Here is a 23,153-nt window from a genome sequence, read left to right on the forward strand (position 1 = left end):
TACTGTTTGGTTTCAGCTCTCAAAAGATCCTTTCTTTGGAAAAACCATGAAGGTATATATTTTTTTTATCATTCCTAAGGGTTGGATATGTTAATGCTTCTTCTAAAGGTAAACAGATCCATAAGTTCCAAGCTCTGCGTGGGGCCACATACATTTTCAAAATGCTTTTGACGTGTCAACCTAACTGTGGGTGAGAAAGGCTCAGTCAGTGAATTTACTGCCTGTTGAAAAGGTGCCTACAAGGGACTTTTAAATTTAAGACATAACATCACACTATTAAGAACAAAGAATGCCATGCACTCATGACTACAATACATGAGGAAGGACAATGTACATGAGGCAGGGGGGAGAGCGGCAATACTCACATGAATGCGGTAGGGAATGGACATACATATGGGAAACATAGTCACGCATCACAGCTGAGTTTAAGTTTTTGCCATATTGATGTAGGCTGTCAACAATAGCAATTACATTTCTGTGGATTATTGGAGTTTCTGGAAACTTTTCTTTGGCTATACAAACCCCCTCCTTAGTCTCAAAGACCAGCCTCCAAGACTAGCCCTTTAAACAGCACACTGAGGTGTGTAGGGGTTTCTGGGGCATGTAATCAACTGAGAACTAGCATTCAAGGTGTCTTGTGTGTCCCTAGTATTTGTTTTTCTATTTTTTTTCTTACCCTGTGCAGTTGTGTAGTGTTCAGCAAATGCATAGTAAATTGTCTCTCCTCATCAGTAGATCATTAGCCCCTTTGCTAGTGGGATAATATTGCTCTACAAAGGGGCCAATGAGATTCATTCATTCATAGTAATACCCTTATGAATGCATCATCTCACCCTCCCCTCCCCCACTGTTGCCCCATTCACAGTCTGTCTTCCAGCACGTACTTCTGTTTGTCACGGGTGTCGCGAGCTTTTGCACGGTTCTGGCGATTAGCCGAAGCTGGGATGGAGTGAACGGACGAGCTTTTTTTGCTTGAAGAGTGTGAAGAATGTGAGGAGTGAGAGAGGCTGGCACGAGACTGGCTGGCATTGTGGTCAAACTGCATCAGGCAGAAGATGAGGTCAGTGGGCACCAACTCAAATTCATACGGAGGATTTGTGATGACATACCTGAAAGACAAGAGCGGATTTTTTTCGAGCTGACGTGCAGTAAAAGATTAATACGCAGCCATTATAAAACTTTACAAATTGTTGTGTACACATCATGCAAAAGACACTTCACTGCTACTAACAGAACAAGCAAATAATTTACCAGTAACCATATCTGAGGTCTCTACTTACCTTTTTGTACACTGACTTGGTGTACTTAGGTGTGCATCACGTAGTCGATATATGCCGAAGCATAGCATGTTGTATGTTTTCAGAGCTTTGCAATACAGATCCCCATAACATCCACCATCCTGCAGCAGACAAGACATAAAACCAGAGTTTGTATACGTCTACATATCATGCATCATTTGTGAAATCTGTTACATGTTAGTGCCAGATAAATTGTTATTTGAGTAGGAGTACTTTAAAGTCTGTGTAAAAGTAAAGAATATCATAAACCGAAACCATTCAGAATGAACAAGCACTCTTTGGGTCAAAGCTTGTACAAAATTATGTTTTCTGTTCTAAGAAAAACATTGGTGGTTTGAATTGAAATGCCTTACTGAAACAACACATTCTCATAAATATAGTGTAGTGGGAGGGCAATTTTTGATTTAAATTGAGAAACATACCATATCTGCATCATACATTGTATAAGGAACATAATTGCTTTCCTCCTGACTTGTAGCAGTATTGGAGTATTGTATTGTTTAATTGATAAAGAAAAGGTTTGGGATTTGAGTAAAACTTTTTATTGGCCTACCTAAGTTCCTAAAGATGAAAGCTTAAGAGTTTATAAAATTCTAAAAATGGATTTCCAACACACACACACACTTACATGGAGGCACTGTCCAGTTTTGTGAGTTTCTTCAGATTTTTTTTTTTAGTTCCAGAAAAGTGTTGTTTTTTGTGGCATATTCAGTCTTAGCAGTAGTGTATTATTATGCCATATTTCACTTCAGTTAATGCAGAAAGATTTTCTTACCCTTCATTGGATAACGTAGGTTATAAATATTACACTACACTAAAAGATGACCATAGCACCATCAATCTATCTCTGGACCAGTTCATGGGCAGCCCCCATCAGACAGGTATTGACATAAAAAAATTAGTCAGTTCCTTACCCCAAGGTCAGCAAATGGACCATCATACAATGCCAACTGGGCTACTCGACAGCGATCCCTGTTGGCTAAAGTTTGTGGGGTGCTGTACCCTCCACGTAATGCATTCTCTTCTGCAATAAGGGCCTCCAGCTCTGGGGTTGCACCTCCTGTCACCAACGTTCTAATCAGTGTTAAAATATTGTCGTTGAAGTATGTCTAGGAATATGACAAAATATAAAAATGTTAATACAGTCATAATCAAACAACTGTGGAAAACATGGAGTTATAAAATCTGTTCTTCATTTTCAACGAGTTCATGACCCAGCAAACAAAACACAAGCAGGAACTGCAAGCTTTTCATATTAGAGTGCCCATTCTGTTTAAAAAAAAATGTAACTGGTTTTCTGAGTTTTAACTAATAATTACCACTGAAATCTGGAGTTTTATGACGGGGATAGGCAATCAACAATATGATTTTATTTATTGTATTGTAATAGTGTAACATTTTGGCAAACACTAAATTTTTCAGAATAAATCGACTCAAGTTTTATTGCAGTTGTATAGGCATAAGATGTCCGGTAAAAAAAAAAGGTTAACCAAAAACCTATCTATGGGCATTTTGTAGGTAAGTGTAAGAAGTAATTTTGGAGGTTTGGTTTTATGGTTTATGTTTGTTACGTATTGCAATGACCCCACAAATTGAGCTAAAGCCAGAGATTAGGAAAAGTTGGGGAATATATTGTTTTAAATTCATTTCATTCCTAAATACCTTTCAGTGAACACTACCGGCACTGGTAAATCTTTTAAAAATAAACTAGGCTATTGATGTTCTATGTTACATGAATGGGGAATTCTGGGAAATTTTGTGATAAATAAAAAACTGCGACTGTTCTAAATTTCAGAGATTTATAGTTTAGGTGCATTGAAGAGAACATTTTCATTGAAATGATGAAAAACTGGTTTCATTGGTTTACATTAGTATATTGCACTGGATTTCAAAATGACCAGGTGCAAAAAATGTTCCTCTAATGAACAACTTAATAAGGGGCACGACAACATGTAATTGTTGGATACTGGATGTAGTGAAAGCTTGATTGCATTTTTAGACATGACATGCATTGGTTTGGAAGCCTGCTTTTGTCTTCCTAATGTCACAGCCAATTATCCTTTGCTGGACTAAGGTCTTGGGTGTTTCAGAACTCTTTCAGCTGCTCTGACAGGAACATGTATCAATTAAACATTCATCTAAATGGAAGACAGGCTTGTATCCTTAAAAAAAAAAAAAAAACTCTAGGGGTATGTAAGAAGGCTTCATATTCCTGTCCTTTGTGACATTCTGGCAGTGTATGTACAGCCAAGCCCACTATGCTTGTTAAATATTAATCAGGCGCATTGGCACATGACCGCTTTATTATCAGCAACTTAAATGATCGCAGTCTACACAGTCTGTCAAGGAATTAGGTGGCGTGCATTGACCAGACAATGGTGAAGAAGATTGTGGTAAATGTCAGAAACTTTTCATGTGAAATACTTTACTTTGAAATGACATCATAATAATAATTAAAAAAAAAGCAACAGTTATCAAAACATGTATCTGTGACAGGTATTTGGTGGAGGAACCATTAATCACTAGGTAAATTTAATTTGAAGATACCAAGATCACAAGGTAATGGAGCACATTGGTGATGTCCACAGTTCCTAGACTCTTATGCAGATGAATCAATTTGAATCCATCCTACAAAATCTGACTTTATTACTATGTAATATATAACAAATGTTCTCCAATAATGCAGACTTGGTTATGTGTAAGAAAATCACTTACTGCACTCATGAGTGAGTCCAACACGCTTACGGCAAAGGCAGTTCCACACGCAAAAGGCTGGGTTAGATAGAGCTCAGTGTCTGGGTCATCATCATCGTCCTGATCCAGGAACTGAACATTGGAATCATTCACTGCAAACCACAAACACAAAGTCATTATTTGTAGAAAACAACAGGTTATACCAACAATACCCTTACCCCGCTTACTGGTAAACAGCACCAAAATTCTATTGGTACATGCTGGTCTGTATGAAAGCTTAGAATGATCATTTTACTTTAATATCCCTAAGGATAAACAAATACCATCCTCTTATTGCTACAACACAAAAGCCAGTAAAAAGTTTAATTCAGCGCTACTAAAACTTTACACAAGTATGTATTTTCCCCCAAACAAGCTCCAAATCAGCAGCTAGTATAGAGATCATTAAAGTCTCAGCCAATTCACACTGCGTACCAGAATAGGTTACTAAGTACACTTCTACTTAAAGCAAATCAAATATACTGTTTATGCCAAAATGCCGGAAATAAACTCAAGGGTATTGTAAGTATGCAAACAGCCATAAATCAAATGGGTAGCAAAGCTTTGCAGACGCATAAAAGAATGGGCTAAATAGGTGTGCGCAGTGGATTTATCATGCTGCCTGTGTTTCTGTACTTCTTTCCATCCCGTATATCTCCAAACCTCCCACTGCCCCCAAGAAAAGCAGAATCTATCTGCTCTTCAATAACCCAAGAGCTTGATCACTCCAGAGAAGTCAGAAATGAGAAACAAACACTAGGAAAAGGCTGCAAGGCATGTGGAGTCTTGGGTTTTTGCCTTTTGAATCATGTCTCCCTTGTCTGAACAGCCAATCATACTGACAGACAAACAGGAGCTGGAGGCAGCTAAGTATCAGCTCTGGTATAAGAAAAGATTCTGTATCAGAGGTTATCGTGATCAAAGTCATACTGATGTTGGTGTGAGAACTATGAACAGAAAATCATTACAGAAGATGCAAACCAGTTTCACTTAAAAACTAGAGCCACACACACAAGGTACAAAACAAAAGCAGCCAAAACCAAAAGCACTGATAATGTGGAGAGGCCCCGTTCCTCCCACACCAAAAAAGGAAAGCACTTAAAAACACTAAATGATAAATGAAAAAGAATGAATTTCAATAAAAAACAGTTTAGGGGTGCAACCAGTCCAACACCACCAGAGTGCAGTACATTCTGATATATATTGGACCTCATCAGATGAACTCCCTTCAGTAAGAGCTCTTTCACACCAGTGGTTTTCCTCCAATGTTATCCATTTTGGATGGCCAGTCATATGATTGGGGCCAGTCTGAGGAAATGCTTCCTATGACGTAGCTGTTGCCCTGTGTTTGAAAGAGTCTTGATATATGTGTTCCAGTGTTTTTAGCACTACACTTGGTTCCACTGTTTACGACCACAATCCAGTTGATTAGCACAAATGTTGTACTATACACACTATGGTCTAAAGTTTAGCATTGCTGGTTGTTTTGATTTTTTAGGGTAGAAAGGGCAATTGCATTGTGGGTAGAGAACACAAGACGTTCACTGTTAAATCTGATCTGCATATGCAGGGGGAGTTCAAGTGATTCAATCCTACAAAGAACTTTTCAAGTAATTATTCTTGGGATAAATCCCATCCAGTAGTCAGCCATGATACACTTTTTTTTTTTTTTTCAAATTGTGTTTGCTGGTTGCTCCTCTCAGTGGGCCAGCCATATAATTACCACAGTGACAAAAAGGTAAAGAAAGAAGAAGGACTTCTCCTTACCCAACTCTGTAATTATTGGTATGTGAGTTCCACTGTTTTTTTCCTGACTGAATGAAATCAAAGGCAGCAGTTTGCCAGGCTTAGCTGAACGGTGGAAGTGTTAGATGGGGATAGGGTAGAAGAGGTTTAAAGAGAAAAGAGAGAGGGTGAGGCAATAAGGCAGCTCCAGGACAGAGCATGTGAAAGGATAGACACACACAGAAGGAAAAGGACCCAGGACAGATGTATCTCAAACATATTCATAGTTGAGTGACACAATACACCAAGCTGCTACAAAAGGATGATATATGCAATACAAAACATTGCATATAAATGTTAGAGGTGACTAGCAGTTAAAAGCAGAAAATTTCCCAATAAAAGATACAAAATTCCAAGGCATCTGTTTACTTACAAGCACTGCAATTATATTATATTATATGCCATTGTATTGTAATATTGTCTAGGTCTGCAACATCCCAAGTACATATACATAATTTTTACCAGGTTTCCAGGCTGATAAAAAAACTGTATATATTTAATTACAAAAAAAAAAGGCCAGCTGGTGCCCCATGAAAACAGATACAGCCAGGCAGGGGGATCCAGACAAACTTTAGTCATTTGTCATAGACCCACCTGGTGTCATGTATAGAATTAGATTTGTATGTACCTGATTGTATATTAACAGAAGCCAATACAAGGAGACATCAACCTGCAAAATCCTGGTGCATAATGCCTGCCTTGATTTCCTGCCCACTCCAATTAAAAATATCCATGTAGATTAGTTAAAAATTTTTTTTTAATTTTTTTGATATAGGAAATGACATGGATAACAGCTGTCACTGAAAAAGGTGTCCCTATAAAAGCTTTCCTCCCTTCTACCCCTCTTCTGGTAGCAATAAGATTTTGGATTTCCTCTCTATTTTCTCTCTATAGTGACAATGGTTACATGAACAGAAAAGGAAACAAAACCTCTCCACACAGCAATATAAATCTTGGCTAGAACATAACCCATCCCCACTCAATCCAAATCTAATAAACACATTCTGGCCGAAGTACAGGTTGACAATCGAAAATCCGGCCATCAATAAACCAGATCCTACAGTTTCCTGGAATGAATTTCAGATAGCATGTTCAATACAGGGACTGTAGTACACTGTTTGGCCACTAATGTTTTGCTGGCGCTGTTCTGCAGAAACAGCTGTTAGGTCTGCTTGGTAAACTAAATACACACTGAGATGTCCCTGCTGCCTGCTCCCTAGAACTGAGCCAGATGTCCGCAGTGCTGCGAGAGGAAGGCTAACCTGTGTGTGGAGGTAAGTATAACAAAAAAATCTGGAATTTTCAAAAATCCAACACTCCTCAAGTCCGGAAGTTGCTGGATTTTTGAATGTCAACATGTACCATTATAGAAGTATGTAATGCTGTTTTGTGTGATTTGTGTAGATTAAGAGAAGCATTTATGCTGTGGTTGTGATTCCATTATTACTTTGTGCATGTCAAAGACTTAACAAATGACAATGTTTATTCTTCATTCTGAGGACCGGAGAGGACAGTTTGAGCGAATTTAACACGCAGACTGTAAACTAATAGTAAATTGAAAGTAAATTGAGCAATGCACCCAATTTTATTCTACAAGGGTTACTAGTTATAATTTCCTTTCAATGCACACAAATAGCTCCTGTACTCTCAGTATATCTGCTTTTATATGCGTTTTACCAAGTATATGACACCAGGGATGTTTAGTCTCTTATTACTTGACCAGGAGACCTAAAACTATTTCTAAATGTAGTTTATGAAATGCAGCAAACATGTTTTTGGGGATGATGGAGTAATGTTCATGCACATCAGTTGTTATGTATAAACGATATAATGGCAGTGTTACTTACCAAGCTCAGTAATGATGGGAATGTTTGCCCCCGTGGTGATAGATGGCTGTCTTGCTAGGCCATGCACTGGACTGTTATCAGGGGAAGAACGGTCCATCCCAGGTGGAGTAAAACCTTAAATAGAACAACATGTAACAATCACATTGTGATATCTAAAAAAGGAATGAGATGTTAAATATTTTGTTCATTTAATAGGATAAAGTTGAGACTTTCAAAATGGCAAAGTAATCATTTGTTTACACAGCTGATGATGCCATGTGTCTACGAGTAGTTCCATACAACCCCAACAATCATTCTAGGAAAGACTGGTGAACAACCAGTTTAAAATTTGATCTTATTGATCCTTTACTGTTTCCCAAAATAGGCTATTATAGCATTAGGCATTTACTGACTTGTTGTGTTTTCTGGAACTTTTCTTTGATCACTTTTGTAACTGAGATACATCCTACAATTGTAGAAAAAATATGTATATCTTTAAATATAAAACTTAGGTAGCTACATTTACATAAGGAAAAAAAGTGGAAATAAACTTTGATTTGAGTATAAATCAAACCGCCTGTCTTTGACAGCACTGATCTGTCAAGCCAGAGACAAATGCATTTCCTGGACAAGCCACTAGGTGCCACCCCAGTATAAACCAATGGAATTTAGGCTATAGAGCTTCCACATCAAAAGGAAAAGTAAGCAGTAATGTAATAGCATGGACTTTTCATTGTCAAGCTATTCAAATGCTTTTTATAACACCGTGTTTAAAGCATATATTAAAGTGTAAACTATTACTAACTGAAGTGGCCCCTTTCTGCAAATGCCTATTGAAAAGTTTGGATGTTTAAGAATGCTAAGAAACAGAACAGGCAGCTTAATTGGAAGTTATGTTTAAAAACAGGCTGCCCTCTGGTGGCTGCAGATACAATAAGATGACAACTAATAAAGTGAAAGGCTTGAAGGCGTTTAATGTTTAAGATTCTTTAGAATACTGATGTGAGTCTCTTTAGTCAAGACAGCTTTGTTAATCAAATGTCAGATTTGACTGTCAGATCATAAGATCCGTCTATTTAAAACACACAGACATAATATGAAACATTAAAATTAAGTTATCAATCTAACAGTTTTTAATGACTAAAGGAAAAAAAAATCTTAATTTCAACTTTCAAAAAAATTTTTTTTTCTTTGTTATGCCTCCAATTGTCTTCTTTCTGGAAATCCATTTAGCACTTTGCAGAATTCTAATTCAAAATTCCAGAAAAAGTAAAAATTAGAAAGGGATGTCAGAGAACTAATAAAAACATACTGGCCGGACAAACACATTAGGTACTATTCCCATGCCTTATAGTAAAGGACAGAAAAACACCCTAAAACAGAGTTCCCGACAAAAAAATTATACAACAATGAAATAAATATGTGTAAACCAATATGCCTACCATAAACCAGGCTGTTAACAGCTCCTGCGTACACTACCTCACTGGTAACCAGATTTGCACGTAGCTGCGGCTGTGGTGCAAATCTTCAAGCACACTGTTAAAAGCTACTTGTCACTTTTGGGAACCGTGCCAGACTCTGCCAATGCCATGTGCAGCTGCATGCAAAAAATAATTACTAAGCTCTTCTCATTCAAGTTTTCATTGTGGTAGAGTCAGCGGCAAAATGCTGTAGGTCTGAAATGGCTCTCTCAGACCACTGCAATACTTAGTAGAAACATCCAATCACTAAAGGATAATATTTATACATTCAGTAATGTGGTAATACTGAAATACTAACAATACTTTCCCACAGATACAGCATAACAGTGGTGTGTGAGTCACAAGAAACTGAACAAAACAACAAATCAGTTTGCAGAAAATAGTTTGCTCTTACATATTTCAACTTTCTATTTGGCTGCCTGTTAAGTTTTTAAACCAAGGCTTTATTTTATTTCCTCCATGAAACCTGCAAGTGAATAGAATATTCCACTTACAATGTTCAGAAAGGGATTACCTGAAAAAAGCCAAATACAGATCAGATCCCAGATGGGTTGAATCTGCCATATATGATACATATGAGTTCTCTGAATTCCTTGTTGGTGGTTATGGGAAAATTATGCAGATTACAACTTGATTAGGGTGATTCTGTGAGCCTCAGTCTGGACTTTTAATCTATTAAATTCCTATAAATGAGCCTGTGAAATCACTCCCCTGGCGCTGCTATAATAACGATCACAGAGAGTTTTTACAAGGAGCGTTCTTTAACCAAGAAAGATTGGACATTTTAGAGGTGCCTGAGTGACGTGTAACTGGAAATCTCTCATTCAGCATTCCCAAACATGGAGCAATGTTTACACTGAGCTGCCAGTATGATTCTAACAAAGATGCCGATTCATTTTTTCAGCAGGCATGACCTTGTTTACCAATTATTTAAGAGGTCTTTAAACACTGAGCAAACACTGTGCTTGTTTGATTCTGGAGGCAATTAAAGCACTATAATGAGATACACCAGTCAATTAAGGGAGTGATTAGCAGCATGGTAATGACACGGACTTAATGATAATGTCCTTATCTGATTTCCTGGGAAGTCTGTGGAGATATGATGGGCTCTTCCAGGCACTGGGATGTACTGGTAATGTGCTAACTATGTCAAAGCAAAACGCGTGTAAGCAGCTATCCTCTTAGAGGGCTCTCTTACCTTTTATTAGGAACAAATTTTCTAAATGTGTATTGATAAGGTGTTCTCTGCACCTTGCACTCTAATATTTATATTACACTGGAGTTCTTGTTTTTTTTAAACATTGGGGTCTTTGCAAGAAATATAACTGAGTATGGGAAGGAAGCAAGACTGTAAATGGCAGGGTGTGTACAAAGTCATAAAAGATCCCAAGACTGTAAAACTGTGTAGCAGGACATGTTCATACAGTATTTACTTTGCTGAAAATTACTTACATAGTTTAGGACTATAGGAACTGAGAATCCCAATACTGTAACATTAAAATCAGGACATGCTAAGGTTATTTACTAAAGCAGTAGACGCCACTGACTTATAAAATTGAAAGTTGATTTTGTAAAGTTGTAAAAATGTTCAGTTAGTACATAAGATGAAGCTATGTTCACTTTAAATACCCAATATTAAACAAGGGAAATATACAAAAAATGGGATTTCTACTACTACTACTACATGATCGATTATATTAAATGAATGTTACCTTCCTACTATTCCAAGTTATTAATTATATTGCAGGTTGAAGTTAAAATTAGATATGTAAATAAACAGCCTTTACTGCCCTGGAATGGGGCTTTAGAATCATGTGGAGTGTGTGCGTTTGACATTGCACCTCATTACATCAACAAAAATAAGTTATACAACTTCTGGGCTGATTCTGAACTGACAAGCATGGATTGCACCTGAATGCCCTATCAATGGAAGATCATTGGAGTGATGGTAGGTCCATCTCCAGAGGTTTCCATCTCCAGTAGTTTACATTTAAAACAACATCACCCGCCATACAGTTTCTATCTGAGATGGGACAAGCATGGTAGACATAAATATTAGTAAAGAGTAGTTAATAGAATCTATGTTACTCCATAGAAATGGCTGAAATAGGTTTTCTTTTGGAATAATGTGAAAACCTTTTAGTAGTTACTGTAAGTATTGATTTGTGTATATATATATATATATATATATATATATATATATATATATATATATATGTGTGTGTGTGTGTATATGTTGCAGATAGATAATCTGTAGCCACAGTACTTCTCTATTTCCATTCACCCAGGATGCAAATGTTACAGCCAAAGCACAGCCAAGCCAAAACAATACAAGCATGTTACTGTAACTACTGGAAAATAAAAGCTTTCCTTTGTTTGCGGTGGACCTTCATCTTGGCACAAGAGACAGAATCCTTTTGCCTAAAGTCTAAAGTTCAGGCAAAAGGACTCTTCTCGCCAAACATCCCTGTTTGTATAATTAAAGCAGCAGATCATTAAAACAGCTTTCCACACTGCTCCTGTCACACCAACTAGCTATGCCTTATGCTTACACAGAACACCAAGGCTGTTTCCAATAAAATGTGAAGTGTGAAATTATGTATTCATTAAAGTGCCATGATAACAGGGTGGAGAAGATGGCCCCATGTAATATTTACACGTAGGGCCCTTTCTGTGTTTTTACGTGTGTGGGTGTGTTACTGTAAAATATGTTTTAATATCCAGAGGCACGTAAGTTGGGCTTAAATATTTATAAAACCGTTCAGAGGGAAGCTTGGGGATTTTATACCTCTACATTGTGTGCACAGACAATCAAGCTTAATATGGTTAAAGAGTGATCTATCATTGTAAAGATGCTTCTCAGCTTGCGGTCCCAAGTGAGCAATATAGAAATGTTGTCTACCTAAGCACTGCATGGAAAAATGTTGCATTCTTAACCCATTCACCTACAGAGGGGTCGGACTGTCTGGCTGTTCAGAGGTTGACTTAATAGCAGGAAATAAAGAGAGTATGGTGGGTGTTAAGAACATGGGTACTTGCAATAAATTTTTGTGTGTAAAACTGTTGAAAGGGGAGCATTAAATATAGTGTATTTATCTCCAGGGCATCTGGGAAAATGAAAGATACCGATTTAATATTTCATAACAGTAATGTGATGCTTGCTTTTGCTGCTGTATAATTAACTTTCTTAAAAGACTTGTGCGGCTGTGTCATTTTTTCTGCCTTTAAATGGAACGACAGAAGTCGGCTAAAGTTGCTTGAATAAGATCTTCATTATAGAAATACCTAAAATGAACTTGATGGATAATGGTGGATATACGTAAGAAAGAAATCATAATAGTTGTTTGTGGTAATGTCAAATGACATTAAAATGTGCTTTAAATATGGTTTTGTATAATAAACTCATCTACATCATAACTTGGTAAGTAAAACCACAGAAAAAGGAAAACAACTACCCTAACTACTCTTCCCACACTGCAAAGGGCAAATACTTGTTTTTGGGTTTTGGTGACAGACTAAGAAGGACTTTTACTTACCTTGCTCCTTTATTCCTGCAGGCCTCCTCTCCTGATCACCTAACCCTTGCACTGCAAGGCAACATTTTATGTTCTTATTAGCGTTAAAACATTTTCGAAAAATGGAAGTACAGCTGGTAGAGCATTAAGGCCTCTTTCAGAGGTGCTTAACTGAACTGCAGGGGTGTACAGCAAGCTCAACCATGTTTCCAACCACTCCTATTCAACCTAATGGGAGCAGATGAGAACTATTTTGTGCATGCATTATACACACATGCATTGGGGTTGCAGCATAGGTCCTGGAAACAACATGCTGCTTCTGTTTGTGTGGTTGCTCTTCCCCCTCTGGAGGAAGAAAGACACTGCCAATGTGAACACAAGGGTGACATATAAAATTGTGTTGACCTGCAATGCAGTTTGCTGCTCCTGGGTGAAAGCAGCAGTTTTCTATATTTTTTGCGTGGTTCTCAGGATGTGCAAAATCTATCTTGAATAGGTTAAAAGACATAAAGAAGTGTAGTAAAAAGTTGTTTTTTTTACCATACTTGAAAGCATAGATTATATTATGTTTATTGCTGAAGTGGCTGATGGTGTGGAAAAATTGGTACATTCATTGCTGTTTCATTAAATAATAGCCGTTTAAATTTGTTTTAAAAAACTCAAGGAAATTACAATGGTCCAGCCAAGTATATAGTTTCTGTGCAATACAATGCAATATATATCAGTTCATATCGCTGATATCAAGGCTGAGACTAGTGAGACTAGGTTTTATTATATATATATATATATATATATATATACACACACACACACACATGTAGGTCCATATATATTTGCACAGATACCACTTTTCTCTAATTTTGGTTCTGTACATTACCACAATAATTAATTTTAAATGAAACAACTCAGATGCAGTTGAACTGCAGACTTTTAGCTTTAATTCAGTGGGCTGAACAAAAAGGTTGCATACAAATGTCAGGAACTAAAGTCTTTTTTTTAACACAATCGCTTCATTTTAGGGGCTCAAACGTAATTGGACAAACTAAAAAGCTGAAAATAAAATGTCCATTTCTAATACTTAGTTGAAAACCCTTTGCTGGCAATGACAGCCTGTAGTCTTGAACTTATAGACATCACCGGCTTTCAGTTGCTGTTTGTTTGTGGGCCTTTCTGTCTGAAGTTTGGTCTTCAACAAGTGAAATGCATGCTCAATTGGGTTCAGATCAGGTGACTGACTTGGCCATACAAGAATATTCCACTACTTTGCTTTAATAAACTCCTGGGTTGCTTTGGCTGTATGTTTTGGGTCATTGTCCATCTGTAATATGAAACGCCTCCCAATCAGTCTGACGGCACTTAACTGGATTTGGGCAGACAGTATGTCTCTGAACACCTCAGAATTCATTCGGCTGCTTCTGTCCTGTGTCACATCATGGATAAACACTAGTGTCCCAGTGCCACTGGCAGCCATGCACGCCCAAAGCCATCACACTGCCTCCGCCATGTTTTACAGGTGATGTGGTGTGGTATGTTTTGGATCATGAGCTGTTCCACGCCTTCTCCATACTTTTTTTCTTGCCATCTTTCTGGTAAAGGTTGATCTTGGTTTCATCTGTACAAAGAATGTTTTTCCAGAACTGTGCTTGCTTTTTTAGATGTTTTTGAGCAAAGTCCAATCTAGCCCTTCTATTATTGAGGCTTATGAGTGGCTTGCACCTTGCAGTACACCCTCTGTATTTACTTTAATGCAGTTTTCTCTTTATGGTAGACTTGGATATCGATACGCCTACCTCCTGGAGAGTGTTGTTCACTTGGTTGGCTGTTGTGAAGGGATTTCTCTTCACCATGGAAATGATTCTGGGATCATCCTTCACTGTTGTCTTCCGTGGACGTCCAGGTCTTTTGGCGTTGCTGAGTTCACCAGTGCTTTGTTTCTTTCTCATGATATACCAAACTGTAGATTTTGCTTAGCCTAATATTGTAGCAATTTCTTGGATGGGTTTTTTTCTGTTTTTGCAGCTAAAGGATGGCTTGTTTCACCTGCATGGGGAGCTCCTTTGACCGCATGTTGTCTGTTCACAGCAAAACTTTCCACAAAGCCTTTTATCTGTTTATTGATAATGACATAATAAAGGAATTGCCCACACAAGCCCATGAAATAGCCTTGGAGTCAATTGTCCAATGACTTTTGAGCCCCTGAAATGAAGTGATTGTGTAAAAAAAGGCTTTAGTTCCTCACATTTGCAATCTTATGCAATCTTTTTGTTCAATGCACTGAATTAAAGCTGAAAGTCTGCAGTTCAACTGCATCTAAGTTGTTTCATTTAAAATTAATTGTAGTAATGTAGAGAACCAAAATTAGAAAAAAGTTGTCTCTGTCCAAATAGTTATGGACCTAACTGTGTGTGTGTGTGTGTATATATATTTGTATATATATATATATATATATATATATATATAAAACACATATAATTTACATGTTACATATAACAGCAATAAGAAACTGGAGGAAAAGGGCTGTATCTCTAAATACATGGTGAAGGTACAAAAAACTTAAATAATGACTGGTCCTCGATATAATCCAACTCACATATAATACTGTTGTTCAAATGCAGCTCATCATTAGCAGTGAGTTCACCTATGCAGCCATCTGCTAAGGCTGCTATGTACACATGTCCAATTATCGCTTCACACCTGGTAATGGACGAGAATCTGGCATGTGTACAGCGCTTGTATGACATCATTCATGGATGCGTTCTGGTGGATCCACGTACGAAGAATGAAATACAAATAAATAAATATTATATATATATATATATATATATATATATATATATATTTATATATATATAATACAAGTGAAGGGGAGAGAGAGAGAGAGGGTGCTGCTCTGTTGTAGTCCCCCCTTCCCTTCTCCATAGAGCAGACTGGAGCTGTATGTACAGCGCTCCTTCATGCATCTTTCAGTCTTTTGTGAAAGATCGTGAAAGATCCTAGTGACAAAAATAAAACGTAGCCTAAGGCTAGAAAATTTTGTAACCGCTATTGAAGACCAGAAGAAGAGACTGAACCAAATGAAGGTAAACTTTTGCAAATGGGGGTTGCAAATGACAGATACAGACAGGAGAAAAGTGGACCCTGCCCAGAAGAGCTTACAATCTAAAAAGTGGGGGAAGCGGGGGGGGGGGGGGTAATGTGTAATAAATTATACTTTTGATTCAGTAAAAATCCTGAGAGGATGAGGGGACACAGCAGTGCCCAGTAAGGGATGTGGGAGAACAAAAGGGCCCGTCAAAGGGTTAAGAAGAATAATAGTGCCCAAGGGGAGGTACAAAAGTACCCAGGGAGGGATTTAGTAGAACAATAGTGCACAGTGAGTGTTGTGCCAAAAAAATGGGGGTGTGTTGACCCTCAGCTAGGGGTTGAGGGGGAAACAAGAATGCCTAGAGTGGGGTTTAGGAAAACAAACAAGTAGTGTCTAGGGGGAGGGGGATAAACAAAAGTGTCCAGCAGGATGTGGGGAGAACAATAGCGCCCAGAATTGAATGTGGGGGAACAGTGGTGCCGGGAGTAAATATTCATGGTTAGTTGAAAACACTTCTGCAGCAGAATATATACCCAAATATGAAAGCTTTAGGCATATTTGAGCTGTGATACACCCAGCACAGTGTGCACTATGTTTTTTTTTTCCTTCAAATTTATCACATTTAAATTTTTTTTTTCATCTTTATCACAGTCACCTTTTATTGTTACCACTATGCACATTTATAATTTTAGGCACATCGTGGCCTAGCCAACATTTTACACTGTAGTGTATACTCCATAGCAAAACATTCTACTAAATAAATGACATCACAGGTGTAGGCACATTGTGGGCACAAAGAGTAGTACGAATAAATACTGTAAAAATACGATTTGGGTATCTGTGCATATAAACATAGTATGCCATATATTTCACAACTTTTTGAACAGGCCATAGAGATATTTTGGCTTCTGGAGAGTATACTATGTAGCTGTCTGTACAACATATACTTTTCTGTCATAGAAAAAAAAAAAAATTATTATATGTGTGAGATATCTGTTTTGGACTTGCAACTTTAATTTAGAACAGTTAAAACAGCAGCATGTGTTGGCTGTTCACATCTACTCCCTATGTGGCTTAATGCTGCACTTGTGCAGATCTTCTTCTGTGAATTGGCTCCAAGAGACACATCAAACACATCAGCAAGTTAAGCAATGTCACAAGTAAAAAGCAGATCTATGTGTAGCTGAATGAGGGATATCTCTTGTGCCAGCTCTGGGCTGTGCTGCCAACTGAAAGAGGGGATAGCTTACCTTGAGAGTTAGCTTGCAAGACCCCTATGCTGTCATCAAACTGCATGGATTTGATGTTGAGAGATGCCAAGATACATTCCTTGTCTTGAAGTGAAGTATCATCAATATTGTTCTGATTGGCTGACAGAATAACGCACATGTCACACAGGTTAATGTTGACAGCCCTTAGATCAGCTCGACTTAATGGCGTGCCCTGAGGAAAATATACAACAAGCAAAAAGGGAGGAGAAATGTAGGAATTACCAGATCATAATAACTGAGTAGTTTATATATTCATCTAATCTCGTAGAGAAATATTTGCTGTCTTTTTGCCACAGTGGACATTTTAATGATTCTAAGAGTAGAACATAACTCTCCTGAACTGAGCACCAGAAAACTATTCAGCACGACTATGTCACCTTGCTTCAGATGCATGTGTGACCATACAAGGGTGGACCAGGGCAGTCTGCAGGGCATTTGTTGCAGCCAGCTGACTGCACCCTTTTGCTAGATATATAATCTTACTGTGACATTGAAATACTGAGGAACAAGTGGTCTGCATAATTTTTAGAATAAACAGGGAAATAATAATATAAATATAATAATATAAAACCTACATAGCTAAACCATGGAATCAATGTATTGGATAAAACTTATATTTAATTGAGATCAGATACAACTGCTCAACAAACTGAATTAATGCTAGAAAGTTTACCATAAAAAAAATAAACACATGTCTAAGCATGTTAAACACAGACCATTATTGATCATTTGACAGTGTGTGATCAACAATATAGTGATTAAATAATTTTATCAAGATTATCCTTACAGTATACACTCAACCAAAGCCTTTTTGCTACTATTGAATAGGGTTGAGAAGGATTACAACTAGATATGGATTCTTCCTGCTAACCTGGGCTTGATTATAGAGATTTCATCTCAATGTCACAGTGACAAGGTTTATAAAAACAGCAAAAAAGGACATTCTGCAACAGTAGCACAAAAATAAATAGAATGTTTTTTTTTTTTTCAGTAGAGTAAGAAAAGACCAGGATCCCTGGACTAAATGTGATGCGAATTCTTAGCCCAATATATGCAAATATGAAACAATGGCTGGTCCTACACCGTCAAATGATTACCAGTTACCATGAAGACTTTCGTCTCCCAGCTGTGGTTTGGCACCCCTTTGTTATTTCCATTTATTGTCCTGGTACTTACAGGCAGAATGGAAACCTTTGGGAAGTTGTGTAGTGTCTCCCACTCTCTCTTTAGGTATTCCAAGGATCCAACAAATACTATAGGTTTCAGTTCATGGTAGTGGAAGTTACTGGCTCTCAGAGGCATCACCAGATTCCGAAGACCGATAAGTGCCGATGTTACATCTCCAAATATACAGACAACCACATGCCCACTCAAAACTGTCATGGCAGCTTCACTGCGCGTCTAGTAATTTACAGAACAGAAAAATGAAGAGGAATTAATTTTTTTTTACATGTTTTTTAGGTAAACGGTGTACAATGCAAACTCCAAAACAAGAATTTAGTGTTAAATTCCCATTTTTAGGGTTAGGCAACAGGTTTGTTGTAATGTTATTTTCCCCAAAATCACATAATTCACAGATCCATTCAGATCCATGTAGTACTTCTGGGCATGAAGGACAATTGACTACCGGTATCTTTCTCTGATATGGCGGTGTGTGCTCAGTGATGTCCAGTGCTGTCACATGTCACTTCAGCCCTGTGTAAACTCTAGCTAGAGCACCTCTGAGCTAACAAAGGGCTTTCTTTTTCATTGGCTTAGTACAGCAGAAAGAGGAGCTGGAAAGGAGGAGATAAAACCTCACCTATTGCTTTGCCAATGAAGGACATTGTTGTTACCACTAGTGTCAGTAATGCCAATGATTCATAATATTTTTGTAGAGCACAGTACAAGAGTACTGTGATTTTGGCAAGTAACATATATATTTTGTGTCCTTGTACTAGCAAAAATGTGAATAGTTGCTGCAGTTTTACATAAAATTGTTAATTGGTAACTCAGGCCACCTAAGGAAAGGTTAGAACCACTGTCACATTTGTGCTGCTCTCTGGGTCCTCCTAGAGATAAATTATTTATATTACTGTCCCAATGACCATTCCAAGTGAACAGTAAGTGAGGAGAAATATTACAAAACAGAAAAGATTTGATCGCTCATGCAGCTGCAGGACCTCATAATACCCTTCAATTCTTGAATGACATTTTATAATCAAAGTCCAGTATCTCATAAACCTAAATAAAATGGTGTCCTATTATCCATACTAGCACTCACCAATAGAACTTTCTCCATTTCCTTTGCTGGGCACCAGTGGAACATACCAGTAGAGTCATATTTCTTCACACTGCTGGAGTCCATGTTATCTATCTGATCATTAGCAGCCATTAGCAGTGGATCATGTCTGTGGAATAAAAAAAAATGTAACAAATTTGTATTTAAAACAACCTATTCATGTGTAAATTTGTATTGATCCTAATATGTAGCACCTTGAAACTAAGCATGGAGTTTCAGTTTTTAAACAAAAAGTAGGTTATCCTATGGTTCCTATTACTTCGCTTATAATTGCATATTATGCTCTACATTTTAAATGATTTTCTAGCATAATATATAAAAGCCCTGAAGAAGGAGTTAAATGTCTTCCCTACTTTTCTACCTCGCCAGTTTCACTTGAAACCTAAAATAACAGTTTAAAAAGGATGCTAAAGGGAAATACAATAGCTGAATGGGCACCAGTAATTAAAATTTGAACCTTTTTTCTTGCCAGTGAAAGCAATGCAAACATATTACTAACATTAAGAATTACTCCACTGAGAGGGTAAATGGATGGTAGTACATTGTTTTAGGACTTTAGATTTATTTAGCTTGGTGAAAGTGCAAATATGTGTCATTATCTGTTTTATTTTTTTTTACCTTGCTTTACAAGTAGCACTAAAGTATTACATTTTTCTTCTGTATTTTCCTACATCAATTCAGAATTACTAAAGAAAACTGATCTACTCTTACCCAAGTATCTCATCTGCCTTCTACATTATCTCAATCACTAAGCATATAAGACTATCTCCAGTTAGTTCTATAATGTATAGAGTGTATTTGTGTGTTTATGTTTTATTGCTCTATAAATGTATTTAAGCAGAACTTATATTTTCAGTAATTATCTCTGTTGGCTTTAACTTGGAATTATTGCTGAATGTTGTAATTGAAAATCACTGAAAGTGTCAAGATAATGCTCACATTACATTTTTAAACTGGGCATTCTTTTATTTGTCAGCTGCACAGTTTTACGCATCATGTTTTCTGATATGTATAATAGGGTTACTGACTATCTTGTTTTAATATACTTTATTTTCTAGCAATTATTTTTCTGTATGATGTACCGTGGTTTATAGCAAACATGATTTAATAATATTCTAAATATCTTACATGGTTTATATCACACAATGGATGGATTTTTACCTTTTTTTTTTTGTATTACCTTTTTGTGTACACTGATGTATTCTCAGTTTTAGGAAATGCAAAAAAGTCACTTTATAGGCTTTATTATCTCTTACTACTATGACTTATTCATACAAAGCAATAGTTCTATTGGATAAGATGTAGGGTGAAAATAAACTGCCAGTTCCAATGTTCACACTTCTTTTCTCTCCTTATGCTGGAATGTATTTTTTTCCAGGGTAATTCTTAAATGCTTCCTTAAGGAGTTGCTGAGTGTTGCATGGCTCCTTTCTGTCCCTCAATATCAAAGAGCTGCTATTAGGATATGCAATGAAGTAGAAGCGATGTGAATTTAGTCACTGGTGTTGTGTGTTTGGCATGAGGATAGAAAGTCAATTATTTGCTTTCACCGCAGACATCTTCTGATGTGCTGCCCTGCACAGTAAAAGCTTTAACAGGCCGAGCTTTTAATATTTTAGCAAATTGCCCAATCGGGTTTGGTTTTACGCAACTGACGGCCTTTAAAGATTCAACAGAGTGTCGCTTCAGAGTGGAATGTCTACTCCCCCCCTTTCTTCACCCGTCACAAAGAATACAAGACTTTAATTCTAGACAACAGTGAGCGGCTTCTGATGACAATCACATTTGCGCTGAGAAAAAACAAAAAAAAACAATAGCTTGCACTTCATGGTTATGAAAGGGATAAGACATGGAGAATATATATTAACTCTTCATTGTCCTGGTAATCCAGCAGACACCTGAAAGTGTTTTTACATAAATAACTGCATAAGAATTTACTGAGCTTTACATAACAATGTAAACATTAATAGTGGCTAGTAATTCAATTACAGAGCATGTATTCTCCTTACTACAATCAGCATGTATTCTCCTTACTACAATCAGATTTATATTCTGAATATCACTAATATACAAAAATGACCTTTAAAGGCATCTGCAACATATAAATCCACAGTCATATACCCAATATTTTATTGTGAATCAATATTTATGGTCGAAAAAAAACACTACTAAAATCTCTTTGGAACACTGGCATTCTTCATTGTCTAGACTAACACTAGAAACTAGAACTGTATTCAAACTGGACCATTAGGTACCCACAAAAGGTTCCTGACCCATTGTGAGGTTGTCTAACTATGGCAAGAGAGTTTTGTGATTTATTTGGCATTACTGGATGTTACATGTTATACTTTAACAAAGGTTGCTGCAAGAAAATAAAACAAAGTATATCATTGCTGTGGATAGGTGGCTGTGAGATTGATGATTCGAAATACAAAACTGATTTTTTTTTTTTTATCTCTGGGCAAACATTTAAAAGAACCACACAAGCAAGTACAGATCATTATGTTATCAACCAGAGATGTTAAAGCGGTAGATAAGGGACTAGCTATTATGTTCATGTTGTAGGTGCTTACAGAAGTTTACACATATAAAAGATTTCTTGAGCAAGCCTTTTTCTCTATTCTTTTGTGTTCAACTATGCTTTGCAATCGGAAAAGTATTTGGACCCTATTTTGGAAGTACAGTTTCCATAAGCCATGTAATATACTAGGCTAAAAAACTGGTGTATTTGGAAGAAAATGATGTTCTGTATGCACTTACTGTATATGCTGCATGCAATATTTGTATCCAAGTTAACAGCACCCATACACATACCAACAGCTTATTGGTAGTCTTGTAGTGAACTTGACTTAGTTCCATCAGGGGCATTTTTCACTAGTCAGTATGCTACCCTCTTATTGTGTTGACTGAATCCAGGTAAAACCAAATACCTTCCACAATACAAAAACATTCTGGGAGTTTACAGAGTTGATTCTGAAGTGTGCACAATACTGTCTGGATTGAGACTAATGTACATGTTCAAAGTTCTCCAAAAACTATTGCTGAACTTGCAAGTTGTAAACCAGCCATGTACACAATAGGGAAAGTGGAATATTGTATTTCACTGCTGAATTAAAAGGTGAAGCAGATGACAATATAGCTGTCCCAACAATACACCTTTACTTCTGTGTGGTGGGATATTAGGCTGTTCTGCAATTATTCTTTTGTAATAATGTGTGAATAAACATTGTATCAATGCCACTGCTGACCCATTTCTAATACACACAGCTTGGCTGGTTGGTGCTCTAAACCTCTGTCTGTTATACCACCAGAATTATTGACCCAGAATGAATTTGCAGCCTAGGTGTTCAGCTAGTTGTGACTAAATGTTACATAGTCAGGTTGAAAGACGTTAGTCCATCAAGTTCAACCACGTTCTAGAGGAAGGAAAACAAAATATGGTAAAATTTGCTCCAACAGGGGACAAAAACTCCTTCTTGATTCCCTGAGGCAATCTGATTTTCCCTGGATCAACAGTCTCTTGTTATCTTTACTTACGTGTTGCGCAGTTATATCTGCATGCTTGTTTTAGGGGTGTAACTGGCACCAGTGAAACCAAAAGAACAGCTTTATTTTGCATCTTTCATATTCTCTCAGTATAGTGCCACTTTTTTTGATCAGAGAATCAAATCATAATGTTTTTGCAGCTTACTTCTGTATATAGCTGTATTTTTTATCAATGAGTAAGTCTGAACCTCGCTTCCTCAATGAATCACTTTTTGTATACTATAAAGGAGTTTGTCACAATTTAACTACATTCATATTGTGTAGAGACACAACACCTTACAGAATATATGGGGCCCATCAATCACTGTAACGTCTTAATATCTATACAAAAC

The 23,153-nt window shown here is 37.1% G+C and overlaps 1 protein-coding gene across 1 annotated transcript in view; it reads right to left on the reverse strand.

The window, feature by feature from the left end:
- The window catches only part of KCNMA1 (potassium calcium-activated channel subfamily M alpha 1), a gene marked incomplete in the record, with an annotated part of 294,379 nt that overhangs the window by 11,004 nt on the left and 260,222 nt on the right, over window positions 1-23,153 (reverse strand). Inside the window, 9 exon segments of the mRNA XM_072424926.1 lie at window positions 885-1,109; window positions 1,281-1,399; window positions 2,213-2,407; window positions 4,014-4,144; window positions 5,799-5,882; window positions 7,664-7,777; window positions 16,974-17,166; window positions 18,171-18,395; window positions 19,258-19,384. Of these exon segments, the coding sequence (XP_072281027.1) occupies window positions 885-1,109; window positions 1,281-1,399; window positions 2,213-2,407; window positions 4,014-4,144; window positions 5,799-5,882; window positions 7,664-7,777; window positions 16,974-17,166; window positions 18,171-18,395; window positions 19,258-19,384 (1,413 nt within the window).

This window comes from Pyxicephalus adspersus, chromosome 10 (genome assembly GCF_032062135.1).
Source record: "Pyxicephalus adspersus chromosome 10, UCB_Pads_2.0, whole genome shotgun sequence".
NCBI classification, from domain to species: Eukaryota; Metazoa; Chordata; class Amphibia; order Anura; family Pyxicephalidae; genus Pyxicephalus; species Pyxicephalus adspersus.